General features: G+C 35.7%; 4 protein-coding genes across 4 annotated transcripts; 3 read left to right on the plus strand and 1 right to left on the minus strand.

Moving 5' to 3' along the window:
* Positions 1–48: 48 nt before the first annotated feature.
* On the plus strand, positions 49–1,919 carry LOC145232535 (tRNA wybutosine-synthesizing protein 3 homolog). Its single transcript, XM_080097168.1, has one exon. It carries the CDS (start codon positions 1,126–1,128, stop codon positions 1,855–1,857), a length of 732 nt encoding a protein of 243 aa, XP_079953294.1. The 5' UTR covers positions 49–1,125; the 3' UTR covers positions 1,858–1,919.
* Positions 1,866–3,574, plus strand: LOC145232534 (protein OSCP1-like). The gene has a single exon (XM_080097167.1). It carries the CDS (start codon positions 1,866–1,868, stop codon positions 3,069–3,071), a length of 1,206 nt encoding a protein of 401 aa, XP_079953293.1. The 3' UTR covers positions 3,072–3,574.
* On the plus strand, positions 3,574–12,901 carry LOC145232533 (tyrosine--tRNA ligase, cytoplasmic-like). The gene is made up of 16 exons (XM_080097166.1): positions 3,574–3,707; positions 4,019–4,107; positions 4,475–4,557; positions 4,625–4,774; positions 5,114–5,193; positions 5,513–5,654; positions 6,518–6,601; positions 6,986–7,066; positions 7,658–7,750; positions 8,178–8,313; positions 9,762–9,847; positions 10,016–10,148; positions 10,477–10,580; positions 11,119–11,318; positions 12,037–12,178; positions 12,629–12,901. The coding sequence occupies exons 1-16, from the start codon at positions 3,619–3,621 to the stop codon at positions 12,737–12,739; spliced, it is 1,803 nt and encodes a 600-aa protein (XP_079953292.1). The 5' UTR covers positions 3,574–3,618; the 3' UTR covers positions 12,740–12,901.
* A 620-nt stretch (positions 12,902–13,521) lies between these two features.
* On the minus strand, positions 13,522–14,452 carry LOC145232536 (GATA zinc finger domain-containing protein 1-like). The gene has a single exon (XM_080097169.1). It carries the CDS (start codon positions 14,353–14,355, stop codon positions 13,684–13,686), a length of 672 nt encoding a protein of 223 aa, XP_079953295.1. The 5' UTR covers positions 14,356–14,452; the 3' UTR covers positions 13,522–13,683.
* Positions 14,453–21,245: the final 6,793 nt, after the last annotated feature.

The raw sequence follows: 21,245 nt of genomic DNA on the forward strand, positions 1-21,245 counted from the left end.
GTTCCCGAAAAAAAAACTGCCTAGGAACAGTTTACGAAACTTTGCTGGATGAAAACAAAATCATGCAACGAATGTTTCGTGAGACAATAGTTGTTGGAGCAATTTGTTGCTCCCTTGGAGTTTTTTGCAACGTACAAGATTTGTTCAAGCGGTCGATTTACAAACTGGTTTTCGTCTTTATACGGCTTGGTTTTTCGGTCTTATTTTTGTACCAGTATCAATTATCCACCTTTTCGTATTTGCTTTTGCAGCATTGCTTGTGTTCGAGCATTTTTTATTTGCTGCTTTGTTATCTTTGAAAGAAGAGTAAGTTCATGAGTAAATCAATCCAATTGCAAGAAATATCACACGAATTGCAGGTTTCAAAGCGTAGGCTATAGGCCTTGGTCCACAAACCATGAAAATTTGTTTGTAGATTTAGACCAAGTTTTGCGTTTCGGTCAAAACCAAACCACTCAAAACGCAATACATACTACATAGACATTTGCCTCTGGGCGTTACGGATGGATCCAAATTGGTTAAAAATTCCCAGGATCGTCTCGACTAACCGGAAGGATTTGGCAATTCAGTGAAGGAAGTTGCATGTGTGAAAAAAAAAGCGCTAAACGCCGTTAGCTTTGAGCTTATAACAATATAATTTGTAAATATTCAATTGGAAAAGATAAACATAAACAAAACCTGATTTGCATTTGGTTATATGTGTCCACATAAATTAAAAAAAATAATTTATGAGTTTGTTATGTGGCAAAAATATATACGCTACAGCGACTTCGTGCATGAAGAAAAATCCCCCTTTTCGTAAAAATGCATGACGCAATAGATAACGCACGTTAAACTATAAACCGTAAAAAATTGTGTGCATGCTGTTGTTTTTGGATTAAGTGCACACGAAATAAACTTGTAATACCACAAATTGTCGTAAAACTAAACTTATAGTGTCATAGTTTCAACGCACATTTTATCGATTAGGTTATCCTATTTGCCAGCTGGTAATGTTGTTATTGTCACAAAGGTGTCGGGTGTGTACTGTGTAGCAAGTAACAACACTGGGTACAAAATGTAAGCAGCGTTACTTGTTAGTTTGCGACATTATTCAATACATTTAAGATTATTGTGTCTGCTATAATGGAGTTTTCAAAACGCAAAGACGTGGCTATGGGCAAAGTGGACCTAAGCAGAAAAGGTTCGGTAGATCAGCTCATACAAAACCTTATCACGTATATTAATACCAAAGAGGAATACTTTACTACGAGTTCATGCTCTGGGCGGATTGTCCTGCTATCTGATACATCATTATCATCAACATCGGGCAAAACCACTACTAAAAAACATTGCAGATGGTTTCTTACTTCACATCAGAACGTAGCATCATCGAAAGTAATATCAACTTTGAACACTCTTGATGAGCCAAGCAAAATAAAATTCGAACCATTTATTGTTCATGTTCAGTGTTCAACTTTAGAACATGCACAACTATTGTTAAAGGCAGCAATTGCGGCTGGATTCCGAAACTCTGGTATAACTATGAACAAACAGTGCAAACATCCTATGGTTGCTGTGAGGGGTACACTGTGTCTTGAGGTCCCCCTGACTGGCCATGGTGGTCATCGCCTAACATCTGATGAGTATGTTGACCATGTTGTTGCCATTGCGAATTCAAAAATGGTAGACAATGAACTTAGAATCAATAAATTCGAAAAACATTTGCACACTTCGTTGGATTGTGAGATTACTACCAAGAAAAGTAAAAAGCTTACACCTGTGAAAGAGTTTAAAACAACAGATGGGATTGTTTGTAAAGCTGTAAAAAGTAATGAAATTGACTGTGTTTCTGATTTATGTTCATTGTTTATTTAATAATTTTTATGTCACATCAAAATAATATGCTTTTTCCTACTTGTTCTTATATTGCTTTTCAGGCCAAAAACATCAAAATAGTAATTAGGATAGGCCGATTGATAAAAACTATGGCCCAAAATGTGATGCCAATTCTCTTCTACAATTTGGGTGGTGAGATGCTCTATGTTATTGAGCAGCGTCTCCGTGCACAGAAAATAGAAAGAGACAAAGCAAGCAAAGTGATATCGGACATTGTTTGCACCATGTTTAAGCCTCAGTTTCTGCAAGAAATTATAAAGCCACAGCCAGTATACAGTCATGAAGCAATGAATACCATGTTTCGAAGGCTTGTGCATACTTCCATAATGAAAGTCAACGATGACAGTATGGAGAAACTTTATGATTTAATGATAATGGCTGTTAAGTATCAGTTTTCTCAATGCCCACACCCAAGGACTTTGCTATGCATCACATTTAATCATTTTGATTCCATTCTGGAGTTTGTAGCCGGACACAACAATGCGGTTGCAATGATAAAACAGACATTTAATTTGTTTGTCCAGGAGTATTCATCGCTGAGCGATGGTGAATTTATCCTCATTCGTCAATCGTTGCTTGGTTTTCTCCAAGACTTTAACAACAAAGTATCAATTTACCTGCATGAAAAAGTTCAGAATGATATGGGTAAATTTGTTGTCCACACATCAGGGGAAATCCCATATGGCGCTGATGTCCCGGGCACAATAAAGATTTTTCGGGGCAAAGAAATTGAATCTATTTCTTTCCGAAGTGGCGGGAACTATCAGCCAAGTAAGAAAATTTTGCATACTTCTTACAGCATTGGTGGAACCCGAAGCACTAAGCTTGGACGCAATATGTACGCAAACGACAGTGTGGACTGTTTAATAACACATAACGGACGTAACGACAAAATTGAAGTAAATGCTCATGCTATTGCCAAAGCAGAACTCGGTCTATTGGCAAAGCTTATTGGGTCAGAGGCTCCGAAAAAGAATACAGAATTCCGTCTTCAGTTATTTAGTGGCAGTAAACCTCCTTCAACTCCCAAGGTAGTAACAGAAGCTGTCCCAGCAAAGCAAAATGTTTTAGATATCAAGGCATCCACTATGGGCAATGAGAAGTTGTCCAAAATAGTTGATGACCTTACTATATCGCCAAGTAACCCATCTACCTCGCGTGGTGAAGACCTACTTTCGTTAATGGATTTGTAAATTTGTCATTGTTTTCAAACACATTGCAATACATCACTGTCATTTTTTGGGTACTGCTGTTGATTAGCATTAACCCTTTGGTGGTTACACATTATTCACGATTTTTTTGTGCAACATAATTGTTTCACGTTTGTGTTGTCACTGTGTCCTTTGTTTGAACTTCAACGGTGTGTAACATTTCATATCGTACGATGTACACTTGTTGACAATTTTTCTTATGTATTAAACTGCGATTTGATTATATATGTATCAACTGCTATATTAGACAACTGTGCATAATTGTATATTAAAGCGTGATTTTTGTATATCATTGCTTTTTTTGTAACTTACAATATAATGTTGTTGTTTAAATTGAAGATAATGTAATTTTTTTGTTTGATAGCATTGATTTCTACAGTTCTTTGTATGTATATTGTTTTCACACAAATTATCTTTTGATAAAGTTTTATAAAGGCAGTATGTAAGGTGCTTAAAAGTTATTCATTTTTTTTCTGATATGTTTAGACCCAGATAGTTTATCCTGTTAACATTTCATAGTAATGTGGTTATGACAAAAATCGATTTAGAAGAATTGAACAACAAGCTATCTACCAACAGCTACCTCGGAGGTTTTGCATGTTCACAAGCAGACTTTGAGTAAGTTAAATGTATTATATTTTAAAATTAAGCACTAATTTCTGGTAATTGCTATTATTGCTATACATGCTGTCCAAAATGCAGTCTTCAATAACCTGGGCCAAACTGATTAAATGTCTACACACAATGGGTAGTTTTAATAAATTCTGTTTAATCCTAGATTGTCTGCTAGGTATTTGAATTGTTCAAGTTGAATTATTTAAGCCTATTTGGTAATTCTACTATCCTGGTTGGAACACTATTAGAACAATCCTAGATAGTTTACCATGGAAGATAGGAGTAGTTTTAACCAACTTTGAATATTGTTTCAGAACTTTTGACAGTTTACCAAGTTCCATACCAGATCACCTTGCCCACGTACAAAGGTGGAAAAGACATCTCCAACAAGTTAAAAAAGAAGGTTGGTTACCTTAACCACTGTTTAGTGTTGGTGATGCCATTGTTTGATTTACTTCTTCTTGGTTACTATAAGTGTTTTCTTTTGTGAGCTATGTTTCTAGAATGGAAAATTGATGGTTGCAAAGCAGTGCGGACAAAATAGTCATTTACTTTTCTATAAATCTGTATTTTTCCGAAGAAATTTTTTTGTCCTTTTGGCAGTTGTTAGCGGAGTTTATATGTAAAAATACTGTTTCGCTACTTGAATTCAAACAGCATTTAATATTTTTTTGAATAAGACTTCATTATATTGGCACTTCATAAATTAAAAACTTTATCCTCTGTTTCTGTATCTGCTGTTAAGGTGTAATTTAAATTTTACTTTTTAGGTGACATTATAGCAAGCAAAAAAATGCCTTCCGAAGACATGAGTTTTGAAAAAAAGAAGGAATTAATTGGACGAAACTTACAGGTAACTTTTCAAGCATCACTTTGAAATTAATACCACAGACTAATCTATTTTTGTGTTTTTAAAATAGGAGATCATTGGTGAGGAAAGAATGAATGAAATTCTAAAATCAGGAAAAGATTTAAAACTTTACTGGGGTACAGCAACTACTGGAAGACCACATATTGCTTATTTTGTCGCCATGTCAAAAATTGGTGACTTTCTCAAAGCAGGCTGTGAGGTGACCAAAACATTATGTAGAGTTGAGTTAAGTTTTAGAAAAGATAGCCACCATTGACGCAAGACAATCATTTCCAAGCCAGGATAAGCTGCTTAAAGTTGAAACGTTATAAAACACCAAAAAAGTAGGGGGGGGGGGGGTTGACATGATTTACTAAATATGTAAAATTGAGTTTTCTTGCATAGCATTGATATAATTGCACTAAAACAATCACCTAGCTAGGAATAGCTGCTCAAAGTTAAATACATTATAAAGCACAAAAAAGTTCACATAATTGGTGGATGAGAGCTTACTGTGCTGAAGCTACTTTGCATGGCACTAAATGTATTTCTTTAACAGGTGACAATTTTATTTGCTGATCTTCATGCATATCTTGATAATATGAAAGCACCCTGGGAGTTACTCGCACTTCGATCGAAGTAAGATATTTTTTTTAAGCACACCTATTTCAGTAAAAAATGTCGGAAAAAAAGACATAATTACGCTGAAAAGTATGAAATCTGTGTTGGTGAATGCGTTTGTCCTTGTTTTAAAGATTTTTACATTTTTGTAAGCCTATTGTCTGGGTTTCTGTTACAAACACTGAACACCAACAAAATAAATTGCTGCATTCAAATCTTAAAGCCCTATTAGTTGCTTATTACACAAGTAATATTATGTTTTTGGATACCTGTTTTATGACTTATGTTTATGTCAAAACTTTTTTGTTTGTTGCAAACATTTTCTGTTGTGTTTTAGATACTATGAACATGTCATCAAAGCCATGTTAAGATCGATTGGAGTCCCGTTGGAAAAACTTCGATTTGTGCAGGGAACTGATTACCAGCTGAGCAGAGAATACACTTTGGATGTTTACAGACTTTCTTCTGTTGTTACAGAGGTAAAAAATATATTTTTAGGCACACAAAGTTGCTTATTACACAGCACATAGTACATACAGCTTCTTTATTACAGGTTCAAAATTTTTAAAAATAATTCTTGAAGCTTTTAAGTTGAGTTGCGCAGAGTTTATTTTAGTTTAGTAACGATTTTATGCTGGGTCTTTAGATTTGTGTTTTGATAATGGTTGTCTCTGCAAATCAGTTTAAGAAGCACATTATTTTAATATGGAATTCAACAACCCCAAACAATTATCAGGCTGACAGACAAATCAGAAAAATCAAAATTGGAAAACTTTATGCATGATACTTTCCACGTGAGGACATATTGCATCATCCCAAATTTTAAGCAGAACCAAATTTTCTGATGCAATGTCTGGAAACACAAACTACCCGAACATAGCTATTTTATTTGAACATGGTTGGCTTACTGTGTTGTTGAAATTACATACCCCTGTTTAAACACATGTTTGTATTGTTCTATTTCGATTGTCATGAATTGACCATGACCAGCAAAACATACAAGTTTTAATGACACAACTGGCCATTCTAAATTGTTCAGGGGTGTATGTTAGGAAAAACAAATATATTGGGATTAAGGTCCAAGCTATTGCAAATAGTCTGTTGTTTTTATCTTTGTGCTTTAAGCTTGACACTAGATAAACAATAACATGTGCTAAAGTTTGTTTGATGATAACAAACAAATAAAATATGTCATAAATGATTGTTATATCTTTTCTCGTTTTATTTTTAGCTGGGCTCATTAAAAAAAATATTAACAGAAACCATCTCGCTAGTCTGAAAAATATTCCTAAAAAATACAGCTTGTTATTTGTGGGATTTATTGTTTTTTGTTGTTTAACAGCATGATGCTAAAAAAGCTGGTGCAGAGGTTGTGAAACAGGTTGACCATCCTCTACTGAGCGGTCTCCTGTATCCTGGACTGCAGGTAAAAACTTGTAGTGGACAAGTTGCAGAAGTTTTCATTAAAAACTAAATTGTTAGCCAAATCTGTCAACACCCAAAACTTCCATCTTAAACATTTTTTTGAAACTGTTTAGCCATTTGTTAGGGGAACAGTGTCAATTGGCTATCATGTAATGGCTCCATACTTTTATAATCTAATTTAAAATAAACAACGGTTTTGGCCCAAACTAAATTATCTAAAAAAGCAAAAGTATCGTCTCAACATCCTAATAATGTTTAGCTATTTGTTAGGCCTACTGGTTATGCTTTTTATGTAATATTTTTTTAATTTTATACTTTAACTTGAAATAAACAATTTAATAAATAAATAAAAATGTTTTTAAAATCCTGATTTTTTTTGAACCAGGCTCTAGATGAGGAGTACCTTAAAGTGGATGCCCAGTTTGGAGGAGTCGACCAGAGAAAAATCTTTACCTTTGCTGAAAAAGTAGGATTTTAAAAATTCAAATTGTGGTTGTGGTTTTAAAAGGTCCAATATGGCCCATTTCTAAACATAGCAGTTCGCAACCTTTGTTGATTAATTCCTTCTCTAACAATTGTATTTAATCCTACTAAATATGCTACACAGTAGATGCTAAACCATACAAAGATCATTTAAATTGGGTCTTTTATCAACTTCACAAGTTATATTCCCAGAGCTTAGGTGTCTATTTACAAACCACATGAAAAAAAATAGTGTTCACAAGCTTATGGGATCTAATCTCGCCCTGTCCCTGCCACTTGTGTTTCCCCGAGAAATAAACTGTGGCAGCATTGCTCCAATATAGTGTGGCAGATGGATTGAACTAAATTGCAGTCACCAACTCTCTAAGTTACAAAAATAAAATGAAATAGATTTCAACAAACAAGAAATAAAAAATTGATCCCAAGGAATCATAATCAAAACATATCGTTGTTGTCTGCCTTCGGAGGATAAAAATAAAACCAACATTAACATGGTGCCACCATATCAATGTGTTGGTGACGCTGCTGCTGGCTTGATTTTTCCTGTTGCTCAGAATATTTCTTTTATTTTTAGGCACTTCCTGCCCTTGGATATACGAAGCGCATCCATCTAATGAATCCAATGGTTCCGGGATTAACAGGAACTAAAATGAGTTCTTCTGAAGAGGTAAAGTTAGTTGCGGAATTCCATTGATAAACTGTTAATTGCCATTTATTTGAAAAAATCAATGCATTTGTATTGCTTAATAGGCCAAGGTTGAAACTAATATTCAAACTGCCTTTTTTGAGGCAAATGAGGTTCAAATAATTCAGCTAAACGATTTGGCAATCAGTCCAATGATGTCACCATCTGTATTGTTATCTTGTTTGTTTAATTGTTTTGAAATTAAAGGTTTGCAAAAAGTCTAATGCATTTGGCTGCTGTCTGACGTGTAATGCTGGTAATACATGTTTCCAAAAAATCTATGTCTAGCAAAACGGTTTGTTTAATTCATGGCCGTCAGTACATATATTTTGATACACATGTTCCTGGCCACAGGACTTATGTATTGGTATCACACAAAAATTTCTTTTTAACAAACACTTATTTTTAGGATTCTAAGATTGACTTGTTGGATGAACCGAATCTGGTAAAGAAGAAGTTGAAAAAAGCTTTTTGTGAACCGGGAAACATTGAAAATAATGGAGTTCTTGCTTTCACCAAACACGTTGTCTTTCCAATATTTGCAGGTTTGAAATTTTCATTTCTTCATTATTAACATTTGTGTCTGTTTGAAAAATTTTTAGTTTAACTCGATTTGTATCTTTTTAGACCAGGGGTGGGCAAACTTTTCAGCGCAAGGGCCGCATTGTATTTCACCAACGGCCCCCCAATTGCTTGCTTGTTTTTTTTTAGTAACTGGTGTAAAGAATTAGGTTTATATCATGTATATACCATTCAAAGTTGCTTAAAATGCTCATATTAATTATTTCTGACTTGGTGCATAAGTTTAACTGAACGGAGCTAACTGTTTATGGCGTCATAATCGGTATTGTGACGATTGCGGTGCCTGTTTATTCGCATTGTTTGCAGACAATAAGCGGATAAAAAGCCTGGGTATATGGTCACAAGGCTGGTAACCTTTTTTCCAGTCTCACGAAATCTGTTTTTAGCGGTTTGCAAATCAAAATAATTGGCAAAATAGTTTTAGTTACGTCACGGCAGCCAGTACATTTATTTTAACATACATGGTCACGGCCGCACTAACTCGTCTACGCGGCCGCAGGTTGTGTACCCCTGATTTAGCTCAAAATATTAACATAGTATATTTTTAGCTATGTGCAAATACGTTTGTTGTCACTTTGTTTGCACAAACATTGGTTGAAACGCTACAATTAAATAAAAAAATTAAGCATTTGTTGCAACATAGGCTGCACCACGTTTTTTTGTTAATAAATTCCTTGCACCAACATTAAACAAAGCGAGCCGCTTTTAGTATCCATCTTAAGTGTCGTGGTCTGTGTTAATGATTCTAAACCCAGGTTTAATGTCCGTTTACAATGTACTGCAACGACCTAAACTTGATCCAAAGTGACCAAAGTTTTGGCGTCAACAGTACAAAGTGGGCTGTATTTGAAAACGTGAATGGCTTTTACTTTTATCGAACGAAGAAATTGTTTCAAGTGAATATTTGCATGATAACGTGGCAGAAACAGCAGACCAATTCACGTAAACACCCCCGGTATTTTTTAAAACTACGCCTGTGGTTATAATACTATTCAGCGTTGCTCAGAAACTTTCTCTTTAAAATTTCCCAACATTTGGCGGGCCGCATGAACTCCTTTGCCGGGCCGCATGCGGCCAGCGGGCCGTAGTTTGCCCACCCCTGTTTTAGACATTACTTAGCTGACAAATTCAGCACACACTTAAATCTGTCTGTGTATTTGTTATTGCAAAACACTGCGGATATCGATTTCATGCGAAAATATGGCATCATCACTCCTAAACAGGAAATAAATAAATCACGATATAAAATGTAACTTATTAAAAAAATAAAAAAATAATATACATAGACAGATTTAAGTGTGTGATGAATTTGTCAGCTAAGTAATGTCAATATATGTGACTGGAATCGTCTGTGGAGCATCCGTGGATCAGGAGGATTTCTGTATTAGCAAATCTTTATTGTATTTTTTAGAGTTTGAGGTTTTGAGAAGTGATGAATTCGGAGGAAACAGAATGTACACGGATTATGATCAACTAGAAAAAGATTACGGCAGTGAGGTTTGTCAGTTTCTGAACAGTAAAATGTCTCAAATAAAATACAAAAGTAAATAAAATCTACTACTGTGCTATTTTATAAACACTGTTTGGAAATATGAGGTTATGTTAGCAATTTGAACAATTTTGTTGACAACTTTTTTTGTGAGAAATTACTGTTTTTTATTTTAGGCCTTACATCCAGGAGACTTGAAAAACTCAGTTGCTGCAGTTATCAACAAATTATTGGGGCCAATTATTCAGACTTTCCAATCACCTGAACTTAAAAAACTGAAAGAAGATGCTTATCCCACAGCACCAAAAGGTGTAATCAACTTTTCCACACACAAATTCTTTTGTTGTTGTATACAGTTGATTTGTTTTCATCGCAAGTAATTTTAATTTTTTTAAACATCTATTTATTTACTAGTGTTTATCTTGTACTTAAGCAAGTGTCAACTTTAGGCAAATAAAAGACAAAATTTTTATAAAATTCAAGTAATAAATGTTTTTAGCAAAAATTTTGCTTAAATTATATCTAAAAGTTGCTTGATGGCAACAGCAACAACTTTTATAAGCAATAACAAAAAAAAAATAAGTCTACTAATGGTAAAATGTTGAATGAAAACAAACAACTCCCTTGTCTGATTTAGCGAAAGCTGCCAAGAAGAAACAACCTCCTCAAGCAGCTGTCGACAACGAACCCATTGCAGGAAAACTTGATATGAGAGTCGGAAAAATATTAAAGGCTGAAAAGGTAAGATTTATATTTCATACAGTTGTAACAAACACAAAGATACAACAAAATTGCTTTTTTGTTGTTCTATTGTTTTAAAAAAAGTTAGGGCAATTTTCAGTGCTCTGGTGAGTATATTTGTATTATTATACACAGGCTTAAAGTCAAGGCTTAAAAGTAGATTTTAGGTTAAGGTGAAGTTTGAATTAGGCTCTTAAAAAAAACAGATTTTAAATTTTGGCTTCAATGTCAAAAAGTCCTTATATATGGCAGCATTCTAAAGATAAATTTTTACTTTTTGGTTAAGTTAGCAAATTTTGCTGCTTTTTCAAGTATTTTCGCTCTTTGATCATATCGAAAAAGTTATGAATTTAAAATTTGTTTATGGCGTGACTTCACAGACAGCAATTTTACCAATTTTTGTCGTTTTCTTTTTAATAAAACGATTTAACCTGGGTGTCAGACATTTACTTTAGTGTTTGTGCACTAACTTCGTTCCCGCTTGATAATTCCAACTATTTCTTATTTCATCATTTATTTTTGTGTGCTGGCTTTGTAGCACCCAGATGCAGATTCTCTGTATCTTGAAACGATCGATTTTGGTGAAGAAAAGGGGGCAAGGACGGTTGTGTCCGGTCTCTCAGGTTTTGTGACTCTTGAATCCATGCAAGGCAAAATGGTTGTGTGTTTGTGCAATTTAAAACCTCAGAAAATGAGAGGAATTGAATCCCAAGCTATGGTATTATGCTCCTCTGTGAGGTAAGGAGTCCAGAAATACAAAAGTATTAACATTTTGTAATTTAAACACAAAAATTATGAACTTTCTGTCAGAAAATATATCTTAGCTGTTGCTAAATGCAGCAAAGTTGTTGAAAATAATGCGGTAAAAAAGTTTGCCAATAAAACAAAATCGAGGACCAAACATAAAGTTTTTTGGCACCTTAAGTTCCTGGCAAAATTGACAATTTTGCATGCTATTAAAGAATACATTCTTTTATGAGTGACACAAAAGGCACTGACCAAGTATATTAGTGATGGGACGATGTCAGGTTTTGAAGCGAGTACCGATACCGAGTATGAGTACCACATGTATATACCTTCGATACCGAGTACTTAAGTGTAGTGTTGCACATGCCGAAAAATGTAATCTCCATGTGATAGCGAAAAAAATATACGTAACCTGGTGGAACTTTTTCCTGATTTTGTGCTGTCCGAAGCAAATATGGCCCAAAAGTTACCCGTATTTATATGGTGTAAATCGGCCTTCGGTACTCGCACGTTGGTATCGAAAAAGACAAAATATTTCGAGTATTGATACCACCGAAATCGTTCGATACCGAGTACCGGGTACTCGTCCCATCGCTATATGTTTAAATCAGAGCTAAGGGGCTGAAAATAGCCATGTGTCTACCACACTGATAAACATTATAACTTAAAATAATGTGAACATTATAATATAGACATTTTTAAACTGTAGAACTGAGACAAATCGAACTGTTGAACTTCTTGAGCCTCCAGTCGATTGCCAAATCGGTGACAAAGTGTTTGTTGAGAGTTTTGCAAATCAAACACCAGAAGTGAGGCTTAATCCTAAGAAAAAAGTCTGGGAAAAAGTTCAGGTACAAGACTTTGTATAACGTCTAAACTAATAAAACTGACATCACATGGCTCAGTGTTTTACACACTTTCATGTGTACCACTGTTTGGAAACTACTGATTTATATTAATAATGTATATATATATGTGTGTGTTAAGCTGCAGACAGTGCACACTGTTTAGACCTATGCGGTCTCATCAGTGCAGCTGGTAACGTGAGATCGTCAGTATTGGCTAGTGTTGCCATCCAACTCCGATTTGTTGGGAGTAAAAAACTCACGGCTCACTTATTCTGTGCAATGCCACAACTGGACTTACACCTCTTGTCACTAGCTGCACTGATGAGACCATATAGGTTGTCTGCAGTTTATCATTCATTGGTTCGATGCTTTTACATAAAGATGTATATATATATGTGTGTGTGTGTGTGTGTGTGTTTAAACAGTATGTAACTTTGCATTTTATTGTTTTAGGTTGACCTTAAAGTGACCAATGATGGCATTGCTTGTTGGCAAGATCAAAAACTCATGACATCCAACGGGCCAATAACGTCACCCAATTTACGTGATGCTTCCATTTCTTAGCCTTTACAAAATTCTTTACTGGTGTTGTAGTAACGAGTGATCTTCTAGAAAGGTGGTACATGAAGATAGAAGTGTAATAAACTGATGATGGAAATATTTATGCAAAAAGAGAGAAATGGCAATGTGTTTAAATTTTAGTTCAATAAATTGCATTTTGTGTTATTTCGGATTGTATTAATGAACTGTTTATCAATACGGCAACAGCAAAATGACTTAAAGGCTACTTTTCTTGGTTTTGTTCTCTAAATTAAAAAAAAGAACTGAAATTTTCTTTTGAATTATATCATAGCCCACAATTGCTTTGGTTGAATATTTTCTCTAAATTGATGCAGTAATAAAATCAACATTCAAAGCATAGCATATGGGAATACTTGAAGGAATAGCTTGATCTGATATAAAGCACCCAAGTGATTGCTGGTCTGCACAATTCCTTAAATGCTGACCCAATTTTGAAGTTGATAATACTACATTTTCTTTCACAACATTACTTTTGAAAAATCACTTGACTCTTCGGACAATGTTATTGTCAATGTTAATGGAAAGATGGCCACAACCAGAGGCACTGATTTCTTTTTTGGTATTTCATTCCTGTTTCAACATTTTTTCGCGGCTGAGTTTAAATCGTTTTTTGAAACTACTTTTTCAATGCTTTTTTGTTGGGAACAGGCACCTAAAACAGCATAGGCATGTGCAGTTTTCTTTAGGTTTTACTATGGACCCTAGTAGCATTTGAAAATCTGCTGAATCAAGTTGATACATATATTTTGACTGAATACAGTACATGTTTGCATGTTACTGTTTTAATTGCATCACTTTTAGTGAATAAAGCTTCCAGGAGCTTTTGTTGCCAAGCACATGTGTATGTTTTAAAGGCGATAAAAAGACATTTGAACATGCAAAAAAGTAAAAAAAACAACCAGGTAATTGCAATTATTGACAAGAAATCAAGGAGTCATTGTCACACTGATATACTTTTTTGATTGTGTTGTAGAATATGTTGGGTACATGCTTGAGATTGGTCGATAATAGTCATCAGGGGCATTACATACAAATTCAACACTGGCCATGTCATGTAAAATGTCATCTTCTGGACCCAGGTAAAATGCTCGAGGGTCAAATTGTTCACCGAGTTTGTGCTTAGTTGTTGGCAGTAACCAAGTATAAGCCACCATTTTTTCACAAAATTGATTCGTCACAAAGCCACGACACTGCGCAAAATACTCTTGATGGTCATCACTGTCCACTACAGAAACAATGTCCCCAGATTGAAAGTATTGACCTTTGTAAAACACAGACTCTGACAATAAATTGGCGCTGTTGCCTTCACCAACTTTTGGAAACTTAGTTTTTAACACATTTCGCCTGCTCTTGCCCTTGGTAATGACTTTGTGTCTTGTGGATTTTATTCGCATGGAGGCATTTCTGACAGGTCGTACTGCTTGCTGTTTGCTGGTCTTGTTAGCAGTACTTACTTCTTCAACAGCCTCACGTTTTGCTGTTTCCTGTTCGATAAAGCATAAATGGCAAATCAAATCACCATTACTGTCTTTCCTCCAAATTGCGCTGGAGTCTTTTCCACAATGCTTACATTCCAAAAGAGTTTCTCCAAACGGCATGTTTCCAATTTTCAACTTAACCGCACAAACTTGCTAAAAGATTACAGAAATATAAGAGGGTTTTAAAGGTTTATGGCAAACTTTTCGTGCTAAAATTGTTTGAAAAGAGGATTTACAGCTTATGTTCTATAAAACGTAGAATAAATCCACAATAATTATTTCTATTTCAAGTTTTTAAACTTGACGAAAAATTACAGCGAAAAGGGACTTTCCCCATTTATGATGTCTGTGTTTTATGTTTGCGAGATATTTTCTTCCAAGAGGGAAGAACGTTTTCTGTAAAGCAAATACAGTCGCTTGAAACAAATCTGGACTAACTTTTGCTTGAATTCGATTTTGTAATCATAACATAGCGCTAACGTACAATAAATAGGCGTTACCAAGCGATTTTTGAAACACACATTACGCATGAATGGCAACAAATGTTTCGACTTCTAAAAACAAACAAATAAATAAACTAAGCAAGCCAACGGTGCTAGTACATGTACACATACATTTGCTCTATCAATTATGACAGTATTTTAAATCGGTGTACTTATCCGCGGACATGCTGTGGACAAGTATCATGTTTTTCCGCAAGTATTTTATTTCTAAAAACACACGTCTCCCCTTTACAAAAAAGCAATAAAATGTGTAGGCTATCAACAAAAAATGACGGTTTACGATTTAACAGGCTAATTGATCGTCGATTTCAAATTGTCTAAAACAGTTTTGAAAGAAACGACGCCACGAAAAGACCGAATTTTTTATAATTGCCGCTTTTTAAATTATTTGAACGTTTTTTTAATTAAATGCCTTCAAAGGCATTTAATCAATAACATTGTTAATGGTCCCAAAACCGTTAATGTAAAAAAATACGAACTTAACAATATTGTTACAATATTGAGTTGGTCAATGCAAACGTATCTTGAGCAGACAAAAAAAACCTAAATCACTACAAAATGACAAAAGCATTTGTTGTTTGCAAAAGCGGCAAGAAGATTGCGAACCTTTTGAATTTGAAGTGAAACAGAAGCAATTGTTTCGTCATAATAAATATAACAAAGGAACAAAACATTTACTAGTATTTGATTCAGAAATACACAATCAAGTGTGACATTTTTAAGGTCAAGTCAACCCCATGATGCCAAAATCAGTTAATCATCACTGCAGTAAGGTTGTGCAAGGTCAAAGTTAATGTTGTATGCCGCCCACTGTGCTGGGGTCCAGCCATTCAGGCCGAACAGGTCAGTTATGTAGGAAGCCTTGTTGTCTCGACATTTTGGTGTTGTGCCTATGTTGGAATATACACCGCGGATCACATATGGCGAACAGACATCGAATGGGTTCTCTGGGCACAGAATAGGACTGCCACTGTCCAGCTGTGAAAAAACGCTTTGTTTAGAACACTATACGGATCTGTTCATAAGTTTAATAAAGAAAATAATGGGCCAAATGGACGGAAAAGGCGACATGCTTTATTGTTAAAACGTTTCGGTAAATGCTCATGCCATCATCAGTGATATGATGGGCCTGATCAGTTACACCCGTTTATACTTTGCTTAGTTTCAGTTTTAATGCTGTTAGAAGATAGAATATTAGCGACGATGTTTGTTGGATAAATTTGTGCAAAATGATGTAATACAACTAGCGGGTATAAGTAGGCTATGTGTCTGACTTAAAATAAAATGACTTTTCTGAACCGATATCTATATAAGCTGGGTGCGTACCGTTTTATATTGTTGTTTTACTACATGTTTAAACAATGAAGTAAAAATTAAATGGTTTGGGATCGACTCTAGCCTCGCCAAAATTATTCAAGAATTTAATTTGTGTTTTTTGACATTTTTGAACCCGTCAAGGTTACGTTTACGTTTACGGCAAACACAAGGTTTCACAGTGTTCAATGTTGTCTAAATAGACAGCACCCAAACCGCAGATTTCGCACCGTGTTTGTATTCGCAGAAAATTGTTTGTTTTGTAATGTCTAAGCGTTTATTTTGCCGGTAACCCGCGCCAACAAACAAAATGACTGGGCATATTTTTCCCGCCAATTTAAGGGTGGTTTCGGGGCAAGGAAATTAGATAAAAGTTGTTTTTCCTGAAATGTTTTACACGACTTCGATTTTGAAATGCTTCTTGCTCAAAAGCTGTACACAGTAGAGATTTTAAGTAGGCTACATCAGTTGCTTGTATTGTCTGGGTTATGGTTAGATATTTTTTAATCCGATTTTTAACTCAACCATCTGTGACAATGGATAGGGTAGTTGTGCCTTTAATGGCAATACATTTATCGTGTATGTCACTTTGTGTTTTTGTTGCGTCAACCGGTTTTACTTCGAATTCGACTGCAAATTTTCTGGAAGTATTTAAATACTTGTTTACTACTGAATATGCTTATTAAAGTTTTATTTAGAAATACGACAGGGAAATGGACAACCCTATAGCATATTTTCTATCATCCTAAAAACATAAAAGTTTCATAGTGCAGTATGTTCCGAAATAACGACCTAAATATGATTTAGGCTATTATGTGTAATAGCTTGAAAATGGATTGTGGTTGGGAATATAGGGCTGGGACTCCGGGAAATTCCAATTTAATCCTGAAATCCCAACCCAACTTGGGCACAAGCGCTAAGGCAAAGGTTTCTAAAGTTTGGCAAATGAAAAAAATACTTGACTTAAAACTGGTGCAAAATCTGCGGAGTCAGCAAAAACCACATGCACCAACCTTGCAACTGGCTGCTCCGAGTTTACCGCTGTGTGCGCATGCGTGAACATTAGGTCTGATGTCAAAGTTGTGTCCGAAAGTTTCTCTACACGTCACAGCGTCGCTGACGTCAACTTCAACTTTCTGCAGCAGCGAGTTTCCATATAAGGAACGTCCTGGTCAAGTAGAAAAAAAGAGCCAAATCTTTAGCACCAATCCGATTTTGTATTAGCAATTATTATACAGCAGATTTGTGTTGTGAATAATCGCCGATTCGAGATGCCTTCATCAGGATAATGGCATATCATAAAACATACAGATCTTAATTTTAATGGTGAAAAATAGACGTCAAAAAAGCGACATGTTTTATTTTTCAAATACTATGAGCATTTTCCGAAACGTTTGAACAATCAAGTATGCCGCTTTTTACTTCTATATGGGCCGTTATTTTCACCATTAAACTTATGAACAGATCCGTGTATAGTGTTCCAAAATATAAGTCTTATAAAGCAACAAAAGCATCGTTACCATTTAATAAGCTGTTGCTGCCAGGCACGATTTATAAACAATTATATACGAATAAACACAAAGTTCTTTTTGTTGTGCTATGCACAGTATTCTGAGCAAAATCCCGACAATGACATTAGAAACTGTCGAAACGTTGTGACTCAGATACTGGCTAGTATCTTTTTGCTTTAATTTGTTGCTTTATGAGAACTTTTTGTGTATTCGTTCCCAGTCGAGTTTACTCATTGCCCACCACTTTTGCTTTTTCGCTTTAAAATACGGCTCGTTTTGGTATTATTCACCAATTATGCCCCACACCAGGGGTAGGCAACCTTTTTTGCGCTGCGGACCCGATTTAAAACTGAAATTTTATCGCGGACCGACTTTTCAAAAACTCCAAATATTCAGGAATAAAAAAAACATAAATTAGTTTATAATCTCCAGAATGCACGGGAAAAATGTTTCAAAGCATTTAATCTGAAACATATACGGCCCGGTAACAAATTTCTCGCGGACCGGCGGTTGCCTACCACTGCCCTACACTATTTTTTTCACAACGTTCCAACGTTGCGCAGCTATTTCCGACTTGGTGATTGTTTTAGTGCAATTGTGTCGCTATATTTTCTTTCACCAAGCGAAATAAACTTAACTCAAGTTAAATTCTCCTGATTTTTAACTTTAACAATTTATCTTACCCGTGCCCTTTCGACCGTGACCGATTCCGTAACAGTGACGTGTGTCGTTAATAGAAATCATATTCTTGGTGAGACACGCGATTGGCGAATTCGTCTTGTGACGTAACGTTAGGAGTGCCACGTCATAACTGCAAGTACATCGTGAACAAACAATCACCAATCAATTCAAACACGACTTTTTTAAATCAAAAGTCGGGAAATGTTTATTTCCTGGTTAAAATCCGTTGACGATGTTAAAAAGAACAAACTAAGTTTGCTAAAAAAGCATCTTCAGTGTCTATAGAGAGCAATAAAAGGGTTACTATTAGAGAAGCTAATAGTTCGACTTTGTGAAGTTATGAAACTCAGCCAGCACTTACTGATTAATTCCGTCCATACTGTTACGATAACTTGAATGACAGTTCACCGACTCAACTTCAAGCAGCCCTCTAGTGGTTGTTCGTACGCCGCGCTCATCCAGTTTAATGTCGATTTCGCCCAGTGAGACTTTGTGCTCTTTTAGCATGTGGCTTGTCCTTTGTGGAAACAACAGTTGTTAACAAACAGCTTTATAGGAACACGATATAGTCCAGCGGTTTAATTTTTTTTTGTCTTCACGGTCCCTTTGCAATTTTCTCGAGCACCCGTGGTCCACGCTATATATATTTATGAAACTACAAAGAAACTAGAATATATCTAAGCGAAATAACACCTGTAGTTTACAACTTACAGTTAATTAATGTCATGCCGATATTATTATTTTATCCCCGTGCGATTTATTTTTGTTTATTTCACGTACTAATTTTCTAATTGGTGTTATAGGCTCACTATAAACTTCCACAAAAATCAGTAGGCTAAGTCATTTTCTTAGTGGATCACTAGATCCAGATTTCCTTTTAGCCACAAACGTCGTTTTACCAATGCAGCTTTCGAACCGTTTGACAGACTATATCGACTTTAGCAACTAGAGTTACAGAATTCCTAAAGTTTTGAACCGGCGTTACATAACCGGTTACCAGGCGTGGTCGGTTCAACCTACGGTCATTTAATAACTCTTGTTAACAAGACCCGTCACAGTAGCATGCCCAGTTAATCGCCGTGAAATCAAGAGAAGATCGAAACTATTTGGAAGATTGTTTTATTTAAGTGACGGGTAATAATAAACACTTGAGTGGAACTAGACATTTTTGAAATATTTTGAGTTTTTTTGGCAGCTTCTCAGAATTTTGGAAACTGACTGATTGTTTAGAAATATTTTTAGACAATTATGCAAGCTCCAAGCAAAACTTTGGTACATCCGTCATTTTAATATTCCATAGAATATTATCTATAGATCCATTTTTCAGCTCTGATCACATTGTTTATACTCAATTTAGGTCGGTTTTTGGCACGCTACACTTTCTTAATAACTTTTTATGTTACGAATTGTGCAGTATATTACTTACTGACTTACAACTCCTTTGGGTGTTTATTAAAGTTTTTCTCGAAACATTTAGGCCCCAGAGTTATTGAAATTTTGGCACAAATGATGCGAAACAGAGTTGTAAGTCGGGGGCGAGTTCGGGCTTTGGGTTTCATAAAAAAACGGACATGGTTCCGGCCTGACTTTATACTCTGTGTCAGTATTGTTTTGGATAAATTTAACTATATCTAAGTAGCCGGTTTTTGGACCTGACCTAATGTCAAACAGCCCTAAAACGCCCTGTTCAAGACCAATTGTCTATTTTGTTTATTGTCTTGTCTTTCCTGAGGCTAAGATCAAACTTTCGGGCCTAAACAGGCTTCTCAAAAACGAGTCGGGTTCGGGCTCCAATTCCAGGCCCGTTTACAACTGTGATACGAAATGTAAAGTCAGACCCGAATCAAGGCATGTCTGGCGATTCAAGTTAGGCCCGAACACAACCCGACTTACTACTCTGCTTTTTACCTTCTGTTCGGCTGGTTGCATAACATGTTGACGCAATGGGCAGCTGTGAGCACGTGTTTGCTCGATACTAGCGCTCCCCCGCAAATAAACATCCAACCGTTCCTCCCTGCGCTCCGTCGAAATATCGCTGCGTGCCAGGGGAATTCCCCGCGAAGTGCATCCTGACCGCCTAGAAAGTGAATCCAAAATTGTTTTTACAAACTGGGAAAGTTTCGGTCGCTAACTCTTGTCAAATATTGTGTTTGTGCACATAAGTTCAAACTAGCCTTTCAAATAGTTTAATTCATAGATTTGGAATTTTACGCCAATTGTTCTAGTTGTGTGTTCTAAATGCAGGAATTTATCCTCACACTTCCAAAAGGGCTACCAATCTTACCTAATTGGTTGTGATGTAATTTTTAAGATAACTGGACAGAAGGGCTACACCGATTTGTTTTGTTTTTTTGCTTGTTTCGATTTTTTCTTAAACTGCTAAGCTCCTAAATTTTTTCTCAAACTCCTAAACAAACAAGCTCACCAGGGATCCGCTTTGAAATCCGGGAGCAGCAACTCTGACCACATCTTCTGCATTCTCCATTTACTTGCACCAAATCTCCGTTTACTACAGTCTGTCCTGTGATAAAGAAGTGGACTTTAAACCAAAACAACAAGTTAAATGTTAAAACCATGTTGTACTGAAATTATATTTCAAAATTTAACTAACGATCATCTAAGACGAATACATTCATACTAGGATCTGCCCTGTAGCGTTCATTGGACAAGCGGTCACGGCATACTTATTCAGAAATCATTGTACGCCAGGTTTATTGAAAGCGTTATGCCGGAAAGTATGCTGTCGTGGGTTCGAATCCCACCGCAGGCTAGATTTTTCTACTGTATGCCATATGGGAGTGCTTAGGAGGCCGGCTTAAATGGTATAGCGTCTTCAATAGGCTTGGCGTACTATGATTCAACCAATGATTTGTCTGATACAATTATCAACGTTTTTGATATATGACATATATATTTGACAAGGCTATGTGTATAAAATCAAGCAAAGTTGTAAATCTGGCCCGACTTTTAGGGTCAGGTTCGGACTTTGGCTTGAACAAAT

This window comes from Phallusia mammillata, chromosome 6 (genome assembly GCF_965637545.1).
Source record: "Phallusia mammillata chromosome 6, kaPhaMamm4.hap1.1, whole genome shotgun sequence".
NCBI lineage: Eukaryota > Metazoa > Chordata > Ascidiacea > Phlebobranchia > Ascidiidae > Phallusia > Phallusia mammillata.

What these genes read in the sequence shown, in the direction of transcription:
- LOC145232534 (XM_080097167.1), top strand. Translation starts at nt 1,866, where the DNA reads ATGTCACATCAAAATAATATGCTTTTTCCTACTTGTTCTTATATTGCT.
- LOC145232533 (XM_080097166.1), top strand. Translation starts at nt 3,619, where the DNA reads ATGACAAAAATCGATTTAGAAGAATTGAACAACAAGCTATCTACCAAC. An exon ending in TTATCCCACAGCACCAAAAG is followed by an intron (nt 10,149 to 10,476) that starts GTGTAATCAACT and finishes TGTCTGATTTAG; the next exon opens with CGAAAGCTGCCAAGAAGAAA. An exon ending in AAGTCTGGGAAAAAGTTCAG is followed by an intron (nt 12,179 to 12,628) that starts GTACAAGACTTT and finishes TTATTGTTTTAG; the next exon opens with GTTGACCTTAAAGTGACCAA.
- LOC145232536 (XM_080097169.1), bottom strand. Translation starts at nt 14,355, where the DNA reads ATGCCGTTTGGAGAAACTCTTTTGGAATGTAAGCATTGTGGAAAAGAC.
- LOC145232535 (XM_080097168.1), top strand. Translation starts at nt 1,126, where the DNA reads ATGGAGTTTTCAAAACGCAAAGACGTGGCTATGGGCAAAGTGGACCTA.